The following is an 18,456-nucleotide window of genomic DNA, read 5'->3' as shown; positions in this document are numbered from 1 at the left end:
CAGAATTTTTACTTTGCGAGTCCTTCTAAGTTAAATTATTATCATGTGTTTACAAAATTATATATGTTTTTTTATTAAATGCGACATAATCAACATAATACTAAATAATATCTAGAAAGGTAGATTATATTCTCTAGGCTTATTATTCATGTAAATATTTTTTAAGCGACAAACAAATCTACTTACAAAATTATAATTTTAATTCGAAATTGACAAGGATTAATTAATATTATTATTATTATATGTTCTAATACAAATTAACACTCAACGAAATTATTTCTTAAGTAGGTGTGTAAACAGAGGGAACCTAGTGTTAAGTTACTTCGTTTCCCACTTTATTCTGGAGGCGTTGCAAATTAAATGACGTAACTCAACACCGCGCTTTTCCTCGTTACTAGAAGAAATGAAAATATTAAGTATTTCATTTAATCGAGTGGGAATCGAACCTACAACCTGTCTCGTTTACAGTCGCAAGCTTGTTCCCCTGCGCCACGACTGGCGTCTATATAAACATATAAATATTTTATATCACAATGTTATTATTGTATGAAATAGTCCATAAACCCACACCGACCCCATTTACGTTTGAAGTGTGGATGTTGCGTGCGTTCGAATGGATTCATTCATAACACTTCGCTGCGCACCTACAATGTGCATAGCCGCGATACCTAATGCAGGACTAAAAGCTAATTTAAGCTAAAATACAGAATTACGACATGAACTATATTATTTATATTAAGAAGATTTTTTTTATTCTTGCTTGCCAAGAAAATTGACGTGTTTTGATGCCAATTCTCGTTGCCTCCACATATTATGATGATATGACGAACGCTTGTTTCATAGCAATTTGCGAATGCCTCACATCACTGTTGGTATAAACATTGGGTATTTTACACTCTTATCTAATTAAATCACATAAATCTAGTTTAGTAAAACCAAGAGTAAAGTTTATTTCCATGAATCCCGTTGAAAAAATACGGTTAATAAATCAATCAATCAGTCAATTATCTTAAGTCTAAGAAAACCCGTGTCTTATTTACTTTTCTTTATTTATAGATCTGTAGTGGAAGCAACAGACGTGCAGCTGAACATGCGTGTAGGTATTCACACTGGACGGGTTCTTTGTGGGGTTTTGGGATTACGGAAATGGCAGTACGACGTGTGGTCCAACGACGTAACGCTTGCGAACAATATGGAAGCTGGAGGTGAACCTGGGTAAATTATGAATAGTTCTTACGTATCATTTTTATTTCGCATGTAGCAGGATAGACAGAGAGAGCCTGGTGTTAAAACACTCCGCTCCCCATTTTCCGCTGAATTTGTCAGTGTTGCCTCGACACCATAGAATAAACGACAATATTTAGTATTTAATTTCCTCAAGTGGAAATCGATCCCACAATATGTTGTACGTCACACCTTGAGCCCATGCGCCTCGTCTGGCCACACGTATAATTTTAATTAAATATAAAATAGACGCAATAACATTATAGTACAATAATTATTTTTTGAAACTTGAATATTTTCCAGCCGGGTACATATAACGCAAGCCACGCTAGAATGTCTTGGAGGAGCATACGAGGTAGAGCCAGGTCATGGTGCTAGTCGAAATGCATATCTCCGCGATCATTCCATTCAGACATATTTCATCATACCACCACCTAGACGAAGAAAAGTATGTTTATTTCTACTAAAAGGTTGATGATATATTGAGAATGCTTTATTTAATTTCCTTTACATTTACAGATGTGTCTGTCAGCGGGTGTGGGATTAGGATCTGGATCTCGTCGGAAGCTGTCTTTCAAAAATGTATCTAATGTTGTAGTGCAATTGTTACACTCAATAAAGTTCAACGTAGATGTTCCATTTTCCAATATGGCCGCCTCGCCTCAGGAACTGAAGGCGAACGCTGCCAGGAAGGTACTTTTCGCATAAAATGAATCTTCCTTATATTAATTAAAATTTGTCGAGTAAATTATAAATACACTTTATATTTTGAATTTCTTTTTAAAATTTGAACTTGCACTTGGACGTTATTCATATCGTACTGGACACACCAAATGATACGAGGTCGATGTCCACCACGTTTCTTTCTCTCCAGATGTTTTCTATTGAGTGATAATTCTTTTTCGGTGAACTGCACTTTTATTACTTCAAAGGTAAGTCTGTTTCTTTTACTCCAATTTTATTGTATTCTATACCTCAATGTGTGTTTATGGTAAATAGTTTTTAAATGTTTTGTAAGTACAATATTTAAAAAATTATATTTCCTGAATATCCCGCTACATTGCCTTAGTTTTAAAAGTTTATAGTATTTGTTTAGTGCGAATCTGCCATTCAAAGGGTTTCTTAAGCAGTATGGTAATAGGTGTTAGTTTAATTTGATTATACAAATTACCACTACTTGAAGTAATATATAAATTAAAGCCACAAATAAACGTATTGTATTATAACAACGACATACTTAAATGTATTTTTTAAGTCGTTGCAACAAACTTAACGATAAACTAGAAAGTTTATGAACAAAAATAAAAAAAACGAAATACTTATTAATTGGTTCTAAAACTATTGTTTTAAATGATTTCTTTACTGCAAGTCACAAAATTTAAGTTTTTTTGGTTTAGGTCTATTTTTAGTAGGTACCATTAAAATACGATGTCATTGAATTTAATAAAACAATACATCCCAAAATATGTCAATTTATAACACAGTCGAAATTCTAAAATATTCTAGTACGAAATATTTATTGTATATATCTATATATATATATATTCGAATATGGATGCCAAAGGAAAGTAAATCGGTCCGGTGGTAGCCAACGAAGTTGTGGCAGCTTGACAGGGCCCGGGTTGACAGGTGCTGGACCTGCGGCGCGCGCTGCACGCCGAGCCGGGTTCCGCGGAGGCGCTGCGCCTGGCCGCCCTGCGCGGGGAGCACGTGAGCACCGACACCACCACCGCCCCCCACCACCACACCTTCGACGCGGTCATGCAGCACCACGCCCTGCGCACCACGGTCACCGATAGCACCTAGCAATGCCAATGCCTTAACCATGCACTTGACTTGTCTATACGATCTATAAAGAGTCATATTATGCTATATTTTATAGACAAGTTAAATATGCTCAATATGCAAGAATATGTTATTTATTAGATTTGTTTTTTGTATCAAAATTCGATAGTTTTCTTGCATATTGTTTTTTTTTGTTTTTTAAATGAATTGTATAATTTGCGATATAACGGGGTGTAGATTATGAACAAACATTATAGTTATATGAATACGTTAACAATTTCATCAGTGATATAGTTATACTTAAAATATAACATTGAATTGTCTCGTTTTCACCATATGACTATAGCGTCCTATTTTCTGCTTACAAAAATGTACATGAAATGCATTAAGTCAATGCGTTTCATATGCGCAGCCAACTATAACCTCGCTTAATGTTTTCTAGTAGTTAGTATGGTTTTCGAGTGTGATTTTTAAGACTAAATCTGCAGCTTTTTCTGAAATTTCATATTATGCTCTCAGGCTTTCTTACGGCACTATAAAAATATTTTGCGAGGGATTGGATTCTTTTCGCTTCGCACTAAAATTTTATGCGACCAACAAAAACACCCCACTCCTTACATCCACACCATTTTCCAAATTTTTAAGAAACACAATTCTTAAATTGCACAATATATTTCTTCTTATTTATTGGTAAATCGTTTATTCTTGTTAAATATATGAAATAGAGACCTAGTTAATTGAACTCCAAGCTTAAATAATGTCCCAGGTTGATGAGATATGTACCTAAATGTTATATTACAGTACAATATAAATTAGGTAAACTAATGTTTTCAATGTTGAAGAACATGTTCCAACATCTAACATGGAACGTCTGCTCGTTGTTTTTCAGATTTTCCGCTCTTGGACATTACATTTAGTTCCACAACAAATACCCGCTGAAACAGTAAGCGCAGAAAAGTGTTTTTCATGTGTATTATTGTTTTCCATTCACCAGGTGACACTAAATATCCCAAAAAATGTAGGAGTCTTATTTATGGTCGAGGGTCGCACCTCAGGAATGAATCGTTCGCACCTTTGTTTTCTAACGTCAAATGAATCGGGTAAATTGAAGACCAAGCTTAAGAGAAACGCGAGCACTCAAAACCTACACTCTATATATCACTATTTTGTTATGGGGACTTATTTTCTTTCAAAATTGTGAAACTATACATGATATTGTTTTTATAAAATTTTGTTTGAGAATAAAGCCGAATGCACCGAAATGTGTTTCACTTGCTATCCCGGTTAGCTACCTCAGCATGGCATGGCATGACCACAACATAACCTGCATGGATCTCTAACGATGGGTTCTAACTTAGTTGTATAACTAACTTTGATGTAATCTTATGTCTAAATAGTTCAACTCTATGAGACACGTCTACTCTGTGTGTGCAATTGTCACGTGAATCTTTCTTGTATCTTTTAATTGGAAATTTTAAAATCACTGTTTTCAATTTATTGATGTTTAAATTTTGATAAACTATATTCTGCAATTCTAATAATGCTATGCTGCTTCGGATTCCGGAACTTTTATTTCTAAGGTCAGTCCAATTTTTAAATGGAGCATGGCGTCAGCATGCTGTGGACCCCACATGTGTCCGGTGCCCCACGTCTGACCCTCGATGTGTAACGTAATAACTGAACCTCCGCCAATTCCACCTGTGTAATGTCAACAGAATCGACAATTATAATCAATAGTATTGAAGTTTAATTATGTTTATACAGAATAAGGTAACGGAGAAATCGAAGCGGCCTCTGAAAAAGCGTCATTCCTCTGTGTACCATCAGCCTACCAACCGCGTCAACAAATACCTGGCGCAGGCGATAGACGCGCGCTCCGTGCACCGGGAGAAGGCCACACACGTCCATCTGCTCACACTCTGTTTCAAAGATGCTGATAAAGAGGCACAGGTAACGATCGCATTCCATGTAAGACCAGATCGAATTACCGTGGAATCATTTATAAATCTTGTTTAGTACATGTAATAAATAATCGAGTATGATTCATTGGAAATATAATACTTATTTCTTTAATACCTTAGGGATCGCTTCGAATGTATCGGTAAGATTCACATGAGATACAACTTTGTTTTGTTATATTGGCGTTATACGTTTTCATCAATACATGAACAAAATGAATGTTTTACATAATAGTTTACAAATAATTTGTAGAATATTTTAATTTTGTTTTTTATTTGTTTTAAATCTGCTGGTCTTCACCACTAGATGTCACTTGATGTGCAAATCTAAAATGTAGCAGGGGAGAGCAATTAGTAGTTAATTAACAAAAGGCATCCCATACATACGACGTGACTTTACAATTTTTTTTCAATGTCCGTGTTTATTTGTTACCATGTTTGTAAACTTCAGTCGCAATTACCCATTCTGTTTCAGTACCGAGCGTCAACAGACGGTGGTTGGGCGGGGTCGTTGAGCGCCGCTCTGGGAGCGCTGGTGGCGGCGGGGGCACTTCAAGCTGCGATCCTGCCACGCACAACAATACTACTGCTTCTATTCGTCACGGCTTTCGCGTGGTCCGCGGCTGTGCTGGCTCTTACTTTGGCAGCGCGACTTAGACTCATTCCGTGTGATGTATCAAGACCTTTCGCCCTTAGAAATGCTATAACAACCTTCACCATTGTGCTCGGCTACGCAGTGGGACAAGTTAATGTGGTATGTATATATGTAACATATATTGTTAGGTAATGAAATTAAGTGTAACTACTTTCAAAAAATGTAAAACAATAACATAATATAATGCAAAATAACACAAAACCTATTTATAAATTAGTCTTTTTTGTGTTACAATAGTTCAATTACTATACAACTACAATAGTATCAATTTAATACTTCTAAGTATCAAAAATATTTGTATAAACTTATAATATCCCTTCAACAGATAACTTGCCGAGAAGTAAATGTGTGTGCGAACCTAACAGAAAACGTAACAATGGGTGACATACAATCGGCGCCTGACAAAGTGTCAGCAGTTTTATGGAGTAGTACTGACCATAGAGCTTGCCCCATCCCCTTGTACATCACACTGGGATGCTGCCTCAGCATGCTCGCTGTGGCCGTCTTCCTGCGCCTGCCTATACTGGTGAAGGGTATTCTCCTGGCGGTGATGACGGCCGGCTACGTCACTGTGATACTGGCTTACCATAAACATCTCTTCGATTGCTATGACCTAATGACTGAGTAAGTATAGAAAATGTTGTAGTCCGTTAAGGACTTAATGTTGATTTATTTATTGATTATAATATTATAATTATAATATTATAATAATTATTGGTTTCTCAACTTTTTCACGATTTAGTCGGTTTTAATAAATGCCCCGTCCCGAGACCCCCAGGAAAAAAGGCATTCACTATATACTTGTTAATATAAACACCCCCCCCCCCTTTCCCCTTGTTAAGTTAGTAAATAAATAAATCAAATTAATATATATGTTTAAATAAAATACTGTTAAATTAGTGTCGGTTGTGGGTTTAATAATATAATATAATATAATATAATATATATATAATATATAATATAATCTATACTAATATAAGCCCCTCATAGTCTAACTCCACGTCCGGCTGTAAGATCTATGCCACGTGAGGGGTGGAACATCGAAGTCTGTATATCAGACGGTGACTTAATCGATGGCCAAAGGAGCACTAGCAACCTTCTTAATCATGAAGAGACAATTTAAGAATTTACGTATAGGGTCGCTACCCGGGGGTGATCGCCGGGGCATGTCTGGAGCTGGCGCTGGGCATGACAGCATGCGGACCGCCAGTGGCTCTCCGTTGAACAGGCGGGCGGGAGTCGGGGAAACCGAAAATGTCACAGCCGAATCTGAGGGGTATGGGGTAGGAACGAATGAGACTTTGCCGAGAAGGGAATCTCCTGTCGAACACTCGGCCGGTCCATCCGTGGGGACCACGATAAGTTCAACAACTGCAGGAAAACAAAAGTGGTCACAAGCTGAATTAGAGGAATTGATGTACTGTTATTATAAGGCCAGGAGTGAGGGTGGAGGATACATTAGAAAACTTGAAAATATTTATAAAGAACGTAATCCAACAAACTCAAAAAGTTGCATGAACGGAAGTCTCTTATCTAATCAAGCGCGAAGAATCATAAAACAAAATGTTTTACCAAAAAATACACTCGATACAATACAAAAAACAATAGAAAATGAATCACAACAGGCATCAACACCAGTCACACCAATCATACATAACACTCGATCAAGAACAACATCCACATCATCAACGTCTTCCTCAAATCAACCAGCACAAATCAGTATTCGTAGAGAAAGCCAAAATTCAATAAACGTGGATAAATCTCAGGGTGATAGGAGGAGAAAGTGGACACAATCAGAGGAAGAGGAGCTAATGTTTTGTTATTATATGGCGAAACATGAAGGGACAGAATACATAAGAAAATTAGAAAAGCTATTTAAAGAACGGAACCCTGACAATCCAAAGATACATAAATTCAATGGAAATACACTGTCTAACCAAGCGCGTAGAATTTTAAAACAGAACCTTATATCACAAGAACAACTGAATCGAATAAAGTAGTCTGCTGAAATAGAGATGCAACTAATACAACACAATAACATTTACACACCCATTAATACTCAGACATATACATCAACTACCTTAAATAATATAATAGAAGAAACAATAGAAGAACCAACAACACTTAATGATGAAAATAGGGAAACATTTAACCCTGATAATCAGCCAGTTCCTCAAACGGCTGATCATTACGAAAATCCAATTATTAATCAATTCCTTAACATTTTAGCTGAAACAAAGGAAATAGCTATCGAAGAGCGCGAGTATCTGCCAAAAGCCAAAATTAATAAGCAATATCTACAAAATTTGGCAATTATAAACAACTTTTTGCCGGACCTTTTGCCAGGTGCTTGCTATCTTCGAGATACAAACGATATAATTTATTCGGCTGCAAAAACCTTAATAATAAATAATAATCAATCACCTTACACACCTAGTAATACAACAAAACCGCATGCAGACCCACCATGGAAAAAAAGAGTAAAAGTAAAAATAGAACGTTTGAGGAAAGAGTTGGGGCAGATGATAGAAATGTCCAGAGGAGTTAATTCAAAAAAAATGATAAAAATCAAAATAAAACTGTATTCTAAGTATAATATACAAAACGAAATAGAGCATAAAAATAGAGAAGAAATGTTGAAACAAAGAATAAAAGCATTAGCAGGTAGGATAAAACGATATGAGGAAATAAATAGTAGGAAACAACAAAATAAAATGTTTACAGAAGACGAACATAGACTATATAGAAGTTTAAACAACAAGCAAGAAAATATTAATATAAAATTACCAAGTAAAGACAGTACTGAAGAATTTTGGAAAAACATTTTATCGCAACCAGTCTCTCACAATCATAACGCGAAGTGGATATCCGATATTAGGCAACACAATGACACAACTATAAATACTCATTTATTTGAAGAAATTACTACTGAACAGATTAAACACGCCGTAGGTAAAATGTTGAATTGGAAGGCGCCGGGACAAGATAAAATTCAAAACTATTATCTAAAATATTTTTCTAAAATGCACGACCATCTAGCAATGTTATTTACAAATATTCTTAAGGGTGAGGAACCATTAGAAGACTGGTTAACTACTGGTAAGGTTATTTTAATACCAAAAAATCTGGATACCGAAGAACCTAAAAACTGGCGCCCGATTGCATGTTTGCCGAGTATGTACAAGCTTCTAACCTCGATATTGGCTGACCAACTTTACAACCATTGTGCTGCAAATAATATCATGGCCCCAGAGCAGAGAGGTTGTCGTCGTGGGGCCCGTGGATGTAAAGATCACTTAATGATAAACAAGGCCATATTAGAAGATGCTCACAAAAGTCAAAAAAATTTAAGTATGGGATGGATAGACTATCAAAAGGCGTTTGATAGTATTTCGCACGAATGGCTTTTGCAAGTATTAGATATCTACAAATGCCCACCAGCTATCAAATTCTTTCTGGAAAGAGCTATGCCAAAATGGAAAGTTGTGATGACGGCAAAGGGCTCTTCAAACTCTTTTACTACTGGACCGATTCAGATAAAGCGGGGCATTTTTCAGGGCGACTCATTGTCTCCAATGCTATTTTGTTTGGCTCTCAATCCGATATCAGTCATTCTAGGGAAATATGACAAAAAGGGATACCATCTGAAGGACAGCGTGTGGGTTAATCACCTCATATATATGGACGACCTTAAAGTGTATGCAAACAACAAAACTAACTTGAAAATTTTACTGAATAGTGTAGAAATTTTTACTGCCGATATAGGTATGTCATTTGGATTTGATAAATGTAATATTCTTCATATAACTGCTGGACATAGGAATTACACCGAAGGTGATGAACATGTACTACTGAATGGAAATAGTTTTAAACAGTTAAAAATAGATCAAACATACAAATATTTAGGAATAAACGAATCGGGAAAAATAAACCACAGTAATATTAGAGATCAATTAACAAAAGAGTACTTTAGGAGAGTTAAAAGCATTACAAATTCTTATTTAAACGCAAGAAATTTGATAAAGGGGATTAATACGTATGCTGTTCCAGTTTTAATGTATTCATTTGGAGTGATTAATTATAAAAATAGTGATTTAAAACGAATAGATGTCAAAACACGAAAATTATTAGCAATAAAAAAGGTCCATCGGCAAAAAGCAGATTTAGAGAGACTATATTTACCCGTAACGAATGGCGGTAGAGGTTTAATTAATACAGAAAATTTATATAAGGCTCATATTTTGAAGTACAAACTATATTTAGATCAGAAAAGTGATTATTTAATAGAAGCAATAGTGACACACGACCAGAAGAGAGAATAAAAATATTCAATATACAAAGATTCACTAGAAATAGAAACAGAATTAAAATTAACGTCCGGTAATAATCACAGTAAATCTGAAATCAAAAATTGTATAATAAAAAAACAAAACGAAGCTTGGAGAAATAAGAGTTTACATGGACAATTCCCTAAAAAAGTTCTTGATCTTGCCAATATTGATAGGGAACTCTCGTTTAAATGGCTGAAGAAACAAACTATTTCACCTGCACTGGAATCGTCCATATTTGCTATACAAGATCAGGCAGTAATAACGCGCCAACATGAGCGAGATATATTGAAGCGGAATGTTGATGGCAAATGCCGCTTGTGCGTAAGTAGGGACGAGACAGTTCAACATCTTCTTGCAGGTTGTGAGAAACTTGCCGGTACTTATTTTGTAAAACGACATAATAACTTAGTTCAGTATATATTCTGGTGCTTGGCTAGGAAAAGCAAAATGGAGGTTAATAAATTGTGGTGGAAGGAGGAATTAAAACAACCAACTGTAAGAGAAAATAGTGTTGCGAAGTTAATGTGGGAATTACCGGTACAAACAGATGTTACAATAGTACACAATAGACCTGACCTGATATATATAGATAAAACAAACAACCATACTTACCTTATTGACATCTCAGTACCGTCTGACTATAATATTGGAGCTAAGGAACTAGAAAAAATTAGCAAATATCATCCGCTTAAAGTTGAACTCTCCAGATTATGGAACACCATAGTCACAACTATTCCGATAATCGTAGGAGCCACGGGAGTGGTATCAAAAAGCCTTCAGCGATATTGCGATAAATTAGATACATACATAAATATTCAAATCCTTCAGAAACAGGCAGCATTACACTCCTCCACCATAATTAATAAAGTTCTTGGAGACACCGTTTTCGTAACGCAACCACAGCAATTATCAATAGCGGACACGTAGTCATCATCCACACACACACAAATTCACATACTTCTGAAATTAAACTCACAACTGACACTAATTTAACAGTATTTTATTTAAATATATGTATTAATTTGATTTATTTATTTACTAACTTAACAAGGGGTAGGAGAAGGGGGTAGTATAAACAAGAATATAGTGAATGCCTTTTTTCCTGAGGGTCTCGGGACGGGGCATTTATTAAAACCGACTAAATCGTGAAAAAGTTGAGATACTAATATAATAAAGCGGAAGAGTTTGTTTGTTTGTTTGTTTGAACGCTAAGATCTCTGGATCTACTGGATCGATTTACTTTGTTTTTGTTTTGTATGAAAGCTGCATTCTTCAGAAGTGCTATAGGCTATATAATATTACATTACACATATATACTAATAAATTAAAATACTTTCTAATTTGACATGCAATTTATTCTGCCATGTTAATAACAACCGTCGTCGCTACGCGACCGCGTTCGTTACCGCGTCATTTTGATATTCATCCTTATGAAAATAAATATAATAGTCACTTTTAGCATTTCATCTTGATTGAAATTATATTTCTATAGAAATTATATTCTTATATTTCAAGCAGGCGTAGCCGCGTCCGGGTCCGCTAGTCTATACTAATATAATAAAGCTGAAGAGTTTGTTTGTTTGTTTGTTTGTTTGTTTGTTTGAACGCTAAGATCTCTGGATCTACTGGATCGATTTACTTTGTTTTTGTTTTGTATGAAAGCTGCATTCTTCAGAAGTGCTATAGGCTATATAATATTACATTACACATATGTACTAATAAATTAAAATACTTTCTAATTTGACATGCAATTTATTCTACCATGTTAATAACAACCGTCGTCGCTACGCGACCGCGTTCGTTACTGCGTCATTTTGATATTCATCCTTATGAAAATAAATATAATAGTCACTTTTAGCATTTCATCTAGATTGAAATTATATTTCTATAGAAATTATATTCTTATATATCAAGCATGCGTAGCCGCGTCCGGGTCCGCTAGTTGATTATAAATTTGATAACTTACTGTAGATGTATATGAATATAAATATATGAACATAAAAATCTTAATTCAATAGACTACCTGTAGATATAAGCTGCATACTTTATTGCATGTAGCAAATTTATCTGTGCAATTGAGAAATATATTAGCTGTAAATTGTAGATACTTTACGTACAGCATCCGAGGAATATATTTAAACGATATTTTGATTGTTTAAATAAATGGTGGCGTCTTGTTGCGCTAACCAAAGCAAAATGTATGGCCTTTAGAATGTCTGTCTACAAAAAATGGACATACGTGTCACTTATCTTCGTTCATGTATATTAAAGTAGCTTCGCACTTATATTTAAGTAATTTTCTTTAATTACACTTAAAAAAATAAAATATCTTTTATCAAATAGTTACGGATTAACCTTATATTATTTTTTCCTTTTGTTTTGCTTTTTTTCATTTATTTATTATTGTTATGGTTCTAAGTTTACTAGGGCTTAATTTTGGTAAAAATATACCCTTTTTATTAAACGATTGTGGGTCCGATTACAGGTTCCTTCTGTCTGCATCTATATGTACGAAGCAGCGTGATATTAAATCCATACCTATATTATAAATTCGAAAGTAACTCTGTCTGTCTGTCTGTCTGTCTGTCCTTTACGCAATCAGGGCCAAACCGCTAATTTAATTGTGATAAAATACTCATATAGAGATACTTGAGGGTCCCGGGATGAACATAGGATACTTTTTTTTTCTCATATTTGTAATATTTTCGTTATATACCAATATATTAAAATAATTAATTTGACAAGGAATTTATTCCGCCATGTTAATAACAATCGTCGCTACGCGTTGCTAAGCAACGGCTTGCAAAGTTTGCTGTTTTAAGAAAACGTCACCCAAAGTGAGTTTGCTTAATGCATCATGGCGCGCGCCGATATAGATCTAATTAACAAAAATTAGATGATTTCTATAATTTGATATTCATCCTTATGAAAATAAATATAAGAGTCACTTTTAGCATTTCATCTTGATGGAAATTATAGTTTACTGTATAACATTCTAATAAATAATTAAGATGTGACTGATTCCAAATGACCTAGCCTTCGGGCGGCATAGTATGAGTATGACTGACGCGAACGGGCAAATGACTTTGATGATTTTGTAAATTTTTATAGATTTTCGAATTACTATTATTTTTTATGTAATTATTTGCTGCTTATAATTAATTTATCTCAGTTCGGTTATCTATACCGATGTTATACACTTAAAATATCATAACTTTAATCATTTGAGATTTTATTTAATATTGTTCGCAAAAATTAATAATTATTTAATATAGAAAAATGTTTAGTACGGGCGCACGGCAAACTTTAGGTATTTTTTCTAATATTAAGAATTTCCTTTAGTTACTTTTACTTCTTTTGTTTGTTCATTTCGATTACTCAGATATTTTTTCTAATAATAAATCTCCACTTATTATTATTTTTTAACTTATTTTAATTATTTAGGCTTATATTTTCGTGGGCGTAGCCGCGTCCGGGCCCACTAGTATATATATATAATTTTTATACATTTAATTCCAGTCCGGGCTCAGTAGGCTCAGCGTATGTGGCGTGTGCGTGGACGCTGGCGCTGGCGCTGGCCGTGCTTCTGCACGCGCGGCAGACCGAGTGGACCGCCAGGCTGGACTTTCTCTGGCAGGTGCAGGCGAGAGATGAGAAACGGGATATGGACGCTTTGCAGGTACAGATGTCGTATGTTTATTATTTTTTTAGCTTCACGCTCTATCCCGCACCAACCTGGTGTTAAGGCATCCCAAGCTTCTTCTTCTTCTTCTTCCTGGCATTAATCCCGGCTATTACCGGGGTCTGCCTTCCTACTTAACCTACTCCACTTTGCACGATCTTTTGCGTCCTCGGTGGTTAGACCATTGGCTCTCATGTCCTGCATCACGACATCCAACCAGCGCTTCCTTGGGCGTCCGGGAGGTCGCGCCCCAGGTACTTGTATAGCAAGGCACTTGCGTCCGACAGTTCTTAGGCCCGCGCGTAACGTGGCCAAACCATCTCAAGCGACGCTCTTGGAACTTATCGGCTACGTCACGGACCCCAAGACTACCTCGAATGAATGTGTTGCGTATGCGGTCAGACCGCGTTATGCCGCACATCCACCTCAGCATCTTCATTTCCGTGACGTGAAGCTCCTGAGTGTGCCGAGATAGTGCTGGCCAACATTCGCTGCCGTATAAAAGAACCAGTCGGACGATGCTCTTGTATATCAGCCCCTTGAGCTTGGGCGGTATTCTGCGGTCGCAGACCACACCAGTGACCTCCCGCCATTTGGCCCAGGCAGCCCTTATCCGGCCATGGACATCGTGGTCGATGCCTCCAGACTCGTTCATAACGGATCCAAGGTACCTGAACTTCTCCGACTTAACGGCTGGCTCAGGACCTATAAGGATGGTGCTCGAGTCCCGGCTCCCGCAGGCCATGTACTCTGTCTTCGACACATTTAGTTTAAGACCGCCGTTCTCAAGCGTACCCTTCCAGAGGTTCACTTTACGCTCCAGCGTCAGTCGGTTCTCGGCAATGAGTGCTATGTCGTCGGCATACACCATCAGCCATGGAGGCTGGTCCTGGATGTGAGCCGAGACAGTATCGAGCACTACATTGAATAAGAACGGACTAAGAGCCGAGCCCTGGTGAACCCCCACTGTAATCGGGAAGGGTCTAGTGTCGCCAACAGCAGTCCTAACCATAGAAGCGGAATCGTGGTACATGCCCCTGATAATCTCAATATAGGCCTCAGGGATCCCTTTGGATCGCAATGCCCACCAGATACACTGACGAGGCACACAGTCAAAGGCCTTCTGCAGATCTAAAAAGGCCACGTGCAGAGCTCTCCTTTTTTCCCTGTATGCCTCCATCAAAGTTCTGAGGGCGAAAATGGCGTCCATGGTGCCCGATCCTGGCTGAAATCCATATTGAGACTCAGAGACAGTACACTCTCGGCGGAGACTGAGGTCGATCATGCGCTCGAAGAGCTTCATGGTATGACTCATAAGCTTAATGCCCCTATAACTACCACAATCTTGAACACTGCCCCTTCCCTTGTAAATAGGGGTAATAAAGCTAAGCCGCCACTGATGCGGCATCTTACCAGTGTTCAAGATATGGTTAAAAAGGTCAGTAAGCATGAGCACACCAAGAGAGCCCAACGATTTCCACGCTTCGATCGGAATGTCGTCAGGTCCCACCGCTTTTCCGTTCTTCATGCGTCGAAGGCAATTACGTGTTTCGTCAAGGGTTAAGGCATCCCAAGCATCGACCAATATTCGAGACATTGTGTCTTTAGTGTCGGAACTGAACACTGCGCTTTATCTTTAAGTTCATACATAAAATATCAAAGTTAACAAGTACGATTCGATAAAACATAATTATAGTTAAATTGATAACTACCTTGTTTATTAAGTCAGTCAAAAAATGCTTAATACAAGATATTATTTTATATTACAGGCATCCAATAGAAGAATACTGTTCAACTTGCTGCCGGCGCACGTCGCGACACACTTCTTAGATAATCAGTTCAGGACAAACATGGTAACTTTTATTATGAATTTAACAAAAACAATCAAAATGACATGTTGAGTTTTGCCACTCTCAACACACAATGTATTGAAATATCTGGGCAAAATTTAGTGAAAGTGAAAATCCGAGAGACTTAACACTAGATTTCCACTGAATATCCTGCTAGATGGGAAAACACAGTGTGAAGCTAAAAAGAATAATGATTTCCCAGGACCTGTACCACCAGTCGTACCAACGTGTTGGTGTGGTGTTCGCCTCCATCACAAACTACCACGAGTTCTACATGGAGCTGGACGGCAACAACCAGGGAATGGAGTGCTTGAGGCTGCTTAATGAAATTATTGCTGATTTTGATGAAGTACGTATAAATTGGGATAGCATCTAACTTAACATCTTAAAAGAATCGTCTAATGTCCATTGTGTATAGTGGAAAGAATCTATTTTTGCCAATTTTCAAGTTATTATATGATGGTATGAAGCTAATACCGAAACCTACTTACTTCCTAATTACACCACAAATGCCCTTTTTAAAATATAATTCATTATTTACCAGCAGATATATTGTTAATTCCAGCTTTTGGGCGAAGATCGATTTAGTGCAATAGATAAAATAAAAACTGTAGGCTCAACATACATGGCCGCCGTCGGTCTCATTCCCGATAAGAAGATGTTAGACGACGCGAGCACAAGAAAGCATATGGCCACTTTAGTGGAATTCGTATTTGCTATGAGAGACAAGTTAAAGGACATCAATGATAATTCCTATAATAATTTCATGCTTCGTGTTGGTAAGTTTGCACGTATATTTAGCATAATGCAAATCCGTTAAGTTCCGCCACTCAATACGCTTTTTTTTTTTAAATTAGACGTAGAGTGGGGAACAGGGTGTCTTAACACTAGATTCCCTCCGTCATAATATACTACGTACGTCTCTTACTTCCACTCCCACTTGAAGATGAATTTGCATATTGGGTGACAGAACCCTGCGCCAAGAGGCACTCAATTTTTATGTAACTAGCTAAAACAGAAATATATTTTTAGGTATCAATGTCGGGCCCGTGGTCGCTGGAGTAATAGGTGCGAGGAAACCCCAATACGATATATGGGGAAATACAGTCAATGTTGCGTCCCGTATGGACTCTACTGGTCTCCCCAACCATACACAAGTTACAGAGGAAGTTTTTCAAGTACTAAAAGATTTACCCTATCAGTTTATATGTCGCGGTAAAGTTAAAGTGAAAGGGAAAGGTGAAATGACCACTTATTTTTTAACGGACAGAGCGCCATCTAATGGCTTGAATGGTCAAAGCAATACAAACAATCAGCCCCAAAACCCCCCAACAGCATATGGCGGTGTCGCCACCCCTCTCGCCATGTTACAAAATTCCGCACGCAGAGCTGCCCAGCCTTCGCGACTGCCACCTTTAAGAGAATCATCTGTGGCCGGCGAGAACGAGCCGCTGCTGCCCCCCAACGGTCATCAAAACAATGGGAATAATCATAAAGGTAGTAAAGGGAGGCGTAACATAGATTCCGAAGACACTCCTCCACCGCCACCTCCGCACGGGATTAACGGCAATCCACGGTGGCCACCGCCGCGAGCCCTAGTGCCTCCCTGGCCGCGACCGCAGGAACAACGTCCTCCGGCTATCCACAAACGAAGACTACCAACGAGGCTGCCTCGACCGCGCTCCAGTGAGAGTCTTCCTCTCGCCAGGAGTCCCCGCGTGCACTCCTCGGCCGATGAATTGAGTTCATTAACCCGCTCCCCCAGCCTGAGCTCGTCGGACGAGAGCTACTCACGCACCACGGACGCGTCCCCCTCCCCGCCGCGCGCCGCCCCCTGGTTGCCCCCCGCGCGCCCGCAGCGCACCGACACAACCAACTATGACTATCCCCCCATTCGACTCAACAAGCCGACGCCCAATATCATTAACGAAATCTACGCGAAACACAAAAATAAAAAGTCTTCCCTCGAGGAAAAAATTCTCGAGACCAGTTTGGATTTCCAAAAGGAAGAGGAGAAGCTGCAGAGGAGTATTATAAACATGCTCCAAGCGTCGGTGAAGAGAGACGGATGCAGTCAGACGGACAAGAAGGACGTGGGCCGCCTCACGCAGCGGACGAGCTCATTCTCCAGCTCCGGGAGCCGGCCTTCCAACATAAAGCACCTAAACCACGATGCCAGGGAAGTGTTCACCAAACGCAGCCCTGATGTGGCCTGCGTGCCGCCCTTCGAGAGAGAGATACAAAGGCTGTTTGATGATAAAAATCTCATTAAGATGAACTCGCCGAAAGCGGAAAGGAAGGATTTGAAGTTAGAGTTAAGGTAACGTAGGTTTCCTGTTTTAAATATTTTAAGTACACTTAATAGAAGTTATTTTTATTTTAGTTGAATAATTTATATGAAAGTAAAAATAATATTTTCTCGAGCGGGCATTGAACGCACAATCGTCACGCTGATACCGCCGCTGCGCGACGCTGACCTTAAATAATTACATCTTAGATAAACCAACATACACTTACAAATCCCTCTGAATCTCTCTCTTACAGGGCTCCACCGTCAGTAAACAACAACAGCAGTCCACTCCACGCAGTGGGGCTGGCGGCCATCACGCAGTTGGCGCGCGCAGCCCCCGTGCTCCCGCCCGCCACCGCTCCCACTGCCCCTACGGCCCCCTCCGCCGCCTCGCCCCTCAAGCCCACAGACTTCCCCGGCGTGCTGCCAACCGACGTCGTCGTCGAGCTGCCCTCGCCCACGCACGCGCTTGACCAACGGCACAACCCGTATGTGTTATATATTATAAGTATTGAATAAATGAGGCCAGTCACGGCGTAGGTGATTCCCAATCGAGGCTATGCACTAGTCTCCTTCTGCCTACCTTTCTACATTTTATGGTATGCAGCATGAAGCTAAAAAAAGAATATATAGGTATTGAATACAATCGGTAGGCGATAGAGATATGCAGCTATTGTTTGA

At 38.4% G+C, this 18,456-nt stretch overlaps 1 protein-coding gene across 5 annotated transcripts in view; it reads left to right on the top strand.

The window, feature by feature from the left end:
• The window catches only part of LOC146527625 (adenylate cyclase type 1-like), a 74,017-nt gene that overhangs the window by 50,774 nt on the left and 4,787 nt on the right, over window positions 1–18,456 (top strand). The window contains exons 8-21 of one of the 5 annotated variants that reach the window (XM_085204868.1): window positions 1,057–1,215; window positions 1,528–1,672; window positions 1,744–1,917; window positions 2,854–2,934; window positions 3,899–3,952; window positions 4,774–4,959; window positions 5,443–5,721; window positions 5,948–6,246; window positions 13,473–13,632; window positions 15,405–15,488; window positions 15,688–15,834; window positions 16,051–16,264; window positions 16,518–17,805; window positions 18,030–18,263. In XM_085204868.1, the coding sequence (XP_085060994.1) occupies window positions 1,057–1,215; window positions 1,528–1,672; window positions 1,744–1,917; window positions 2,854–2,934; window positions 3,899–3,952; window positions 4,774–4,959; window positions 5,443–5,721; window positions 5,948–6,246; window positions 13,473–13,632; window positions 15,405–15,488; window positions 15,688–15,834; window positions 16,051–16,264; window positions 16,518–17,805; window positions 18,030–18,263 (3,504 nt within the window). Of the gene's footprint in view, window positions 1–1,056; window positions 1,216–1,527; window positions 1,673–1,743; window positions 1,918–2,853; window positions 3,013–3,898; window positions 3,953–4,773; window positions 4,960–5,442; window positions 5,722–5,947; window positions 6,247–13,472; window positions 13,633–15,404; window positions 15,489–15,687; window positions 15,835–16,050; window positions 16,265–16,517; window positions 17,806–18,029; window positions 18,264–18,456 lie in introns of all 5 variants that reach the window. The other 4 variants (XM_085204870.1, XM_085204869.1, XM_085204867.1 and 1 more) reach the window with 4 other exon arrangements.

This window comes from Heliconius melpomene, chromosome 20 (assembly GCF_056956725.1).
Source record: "Heliconius melpomene rosina isolate 202511_hmr_F chromosome 20, ASM5695672v1, whole genome shotgun sequence".
Classification (NCBI taxonomy): Eukaryota; Metazoa; Arthropoda; class Insecta; order Lepidoptera; family Nymphalidae; genus Heliconius; species Heliconius melpomene.
This window is presented reverse-complemented; position numbering and strand designations above follow the sequence as displayed.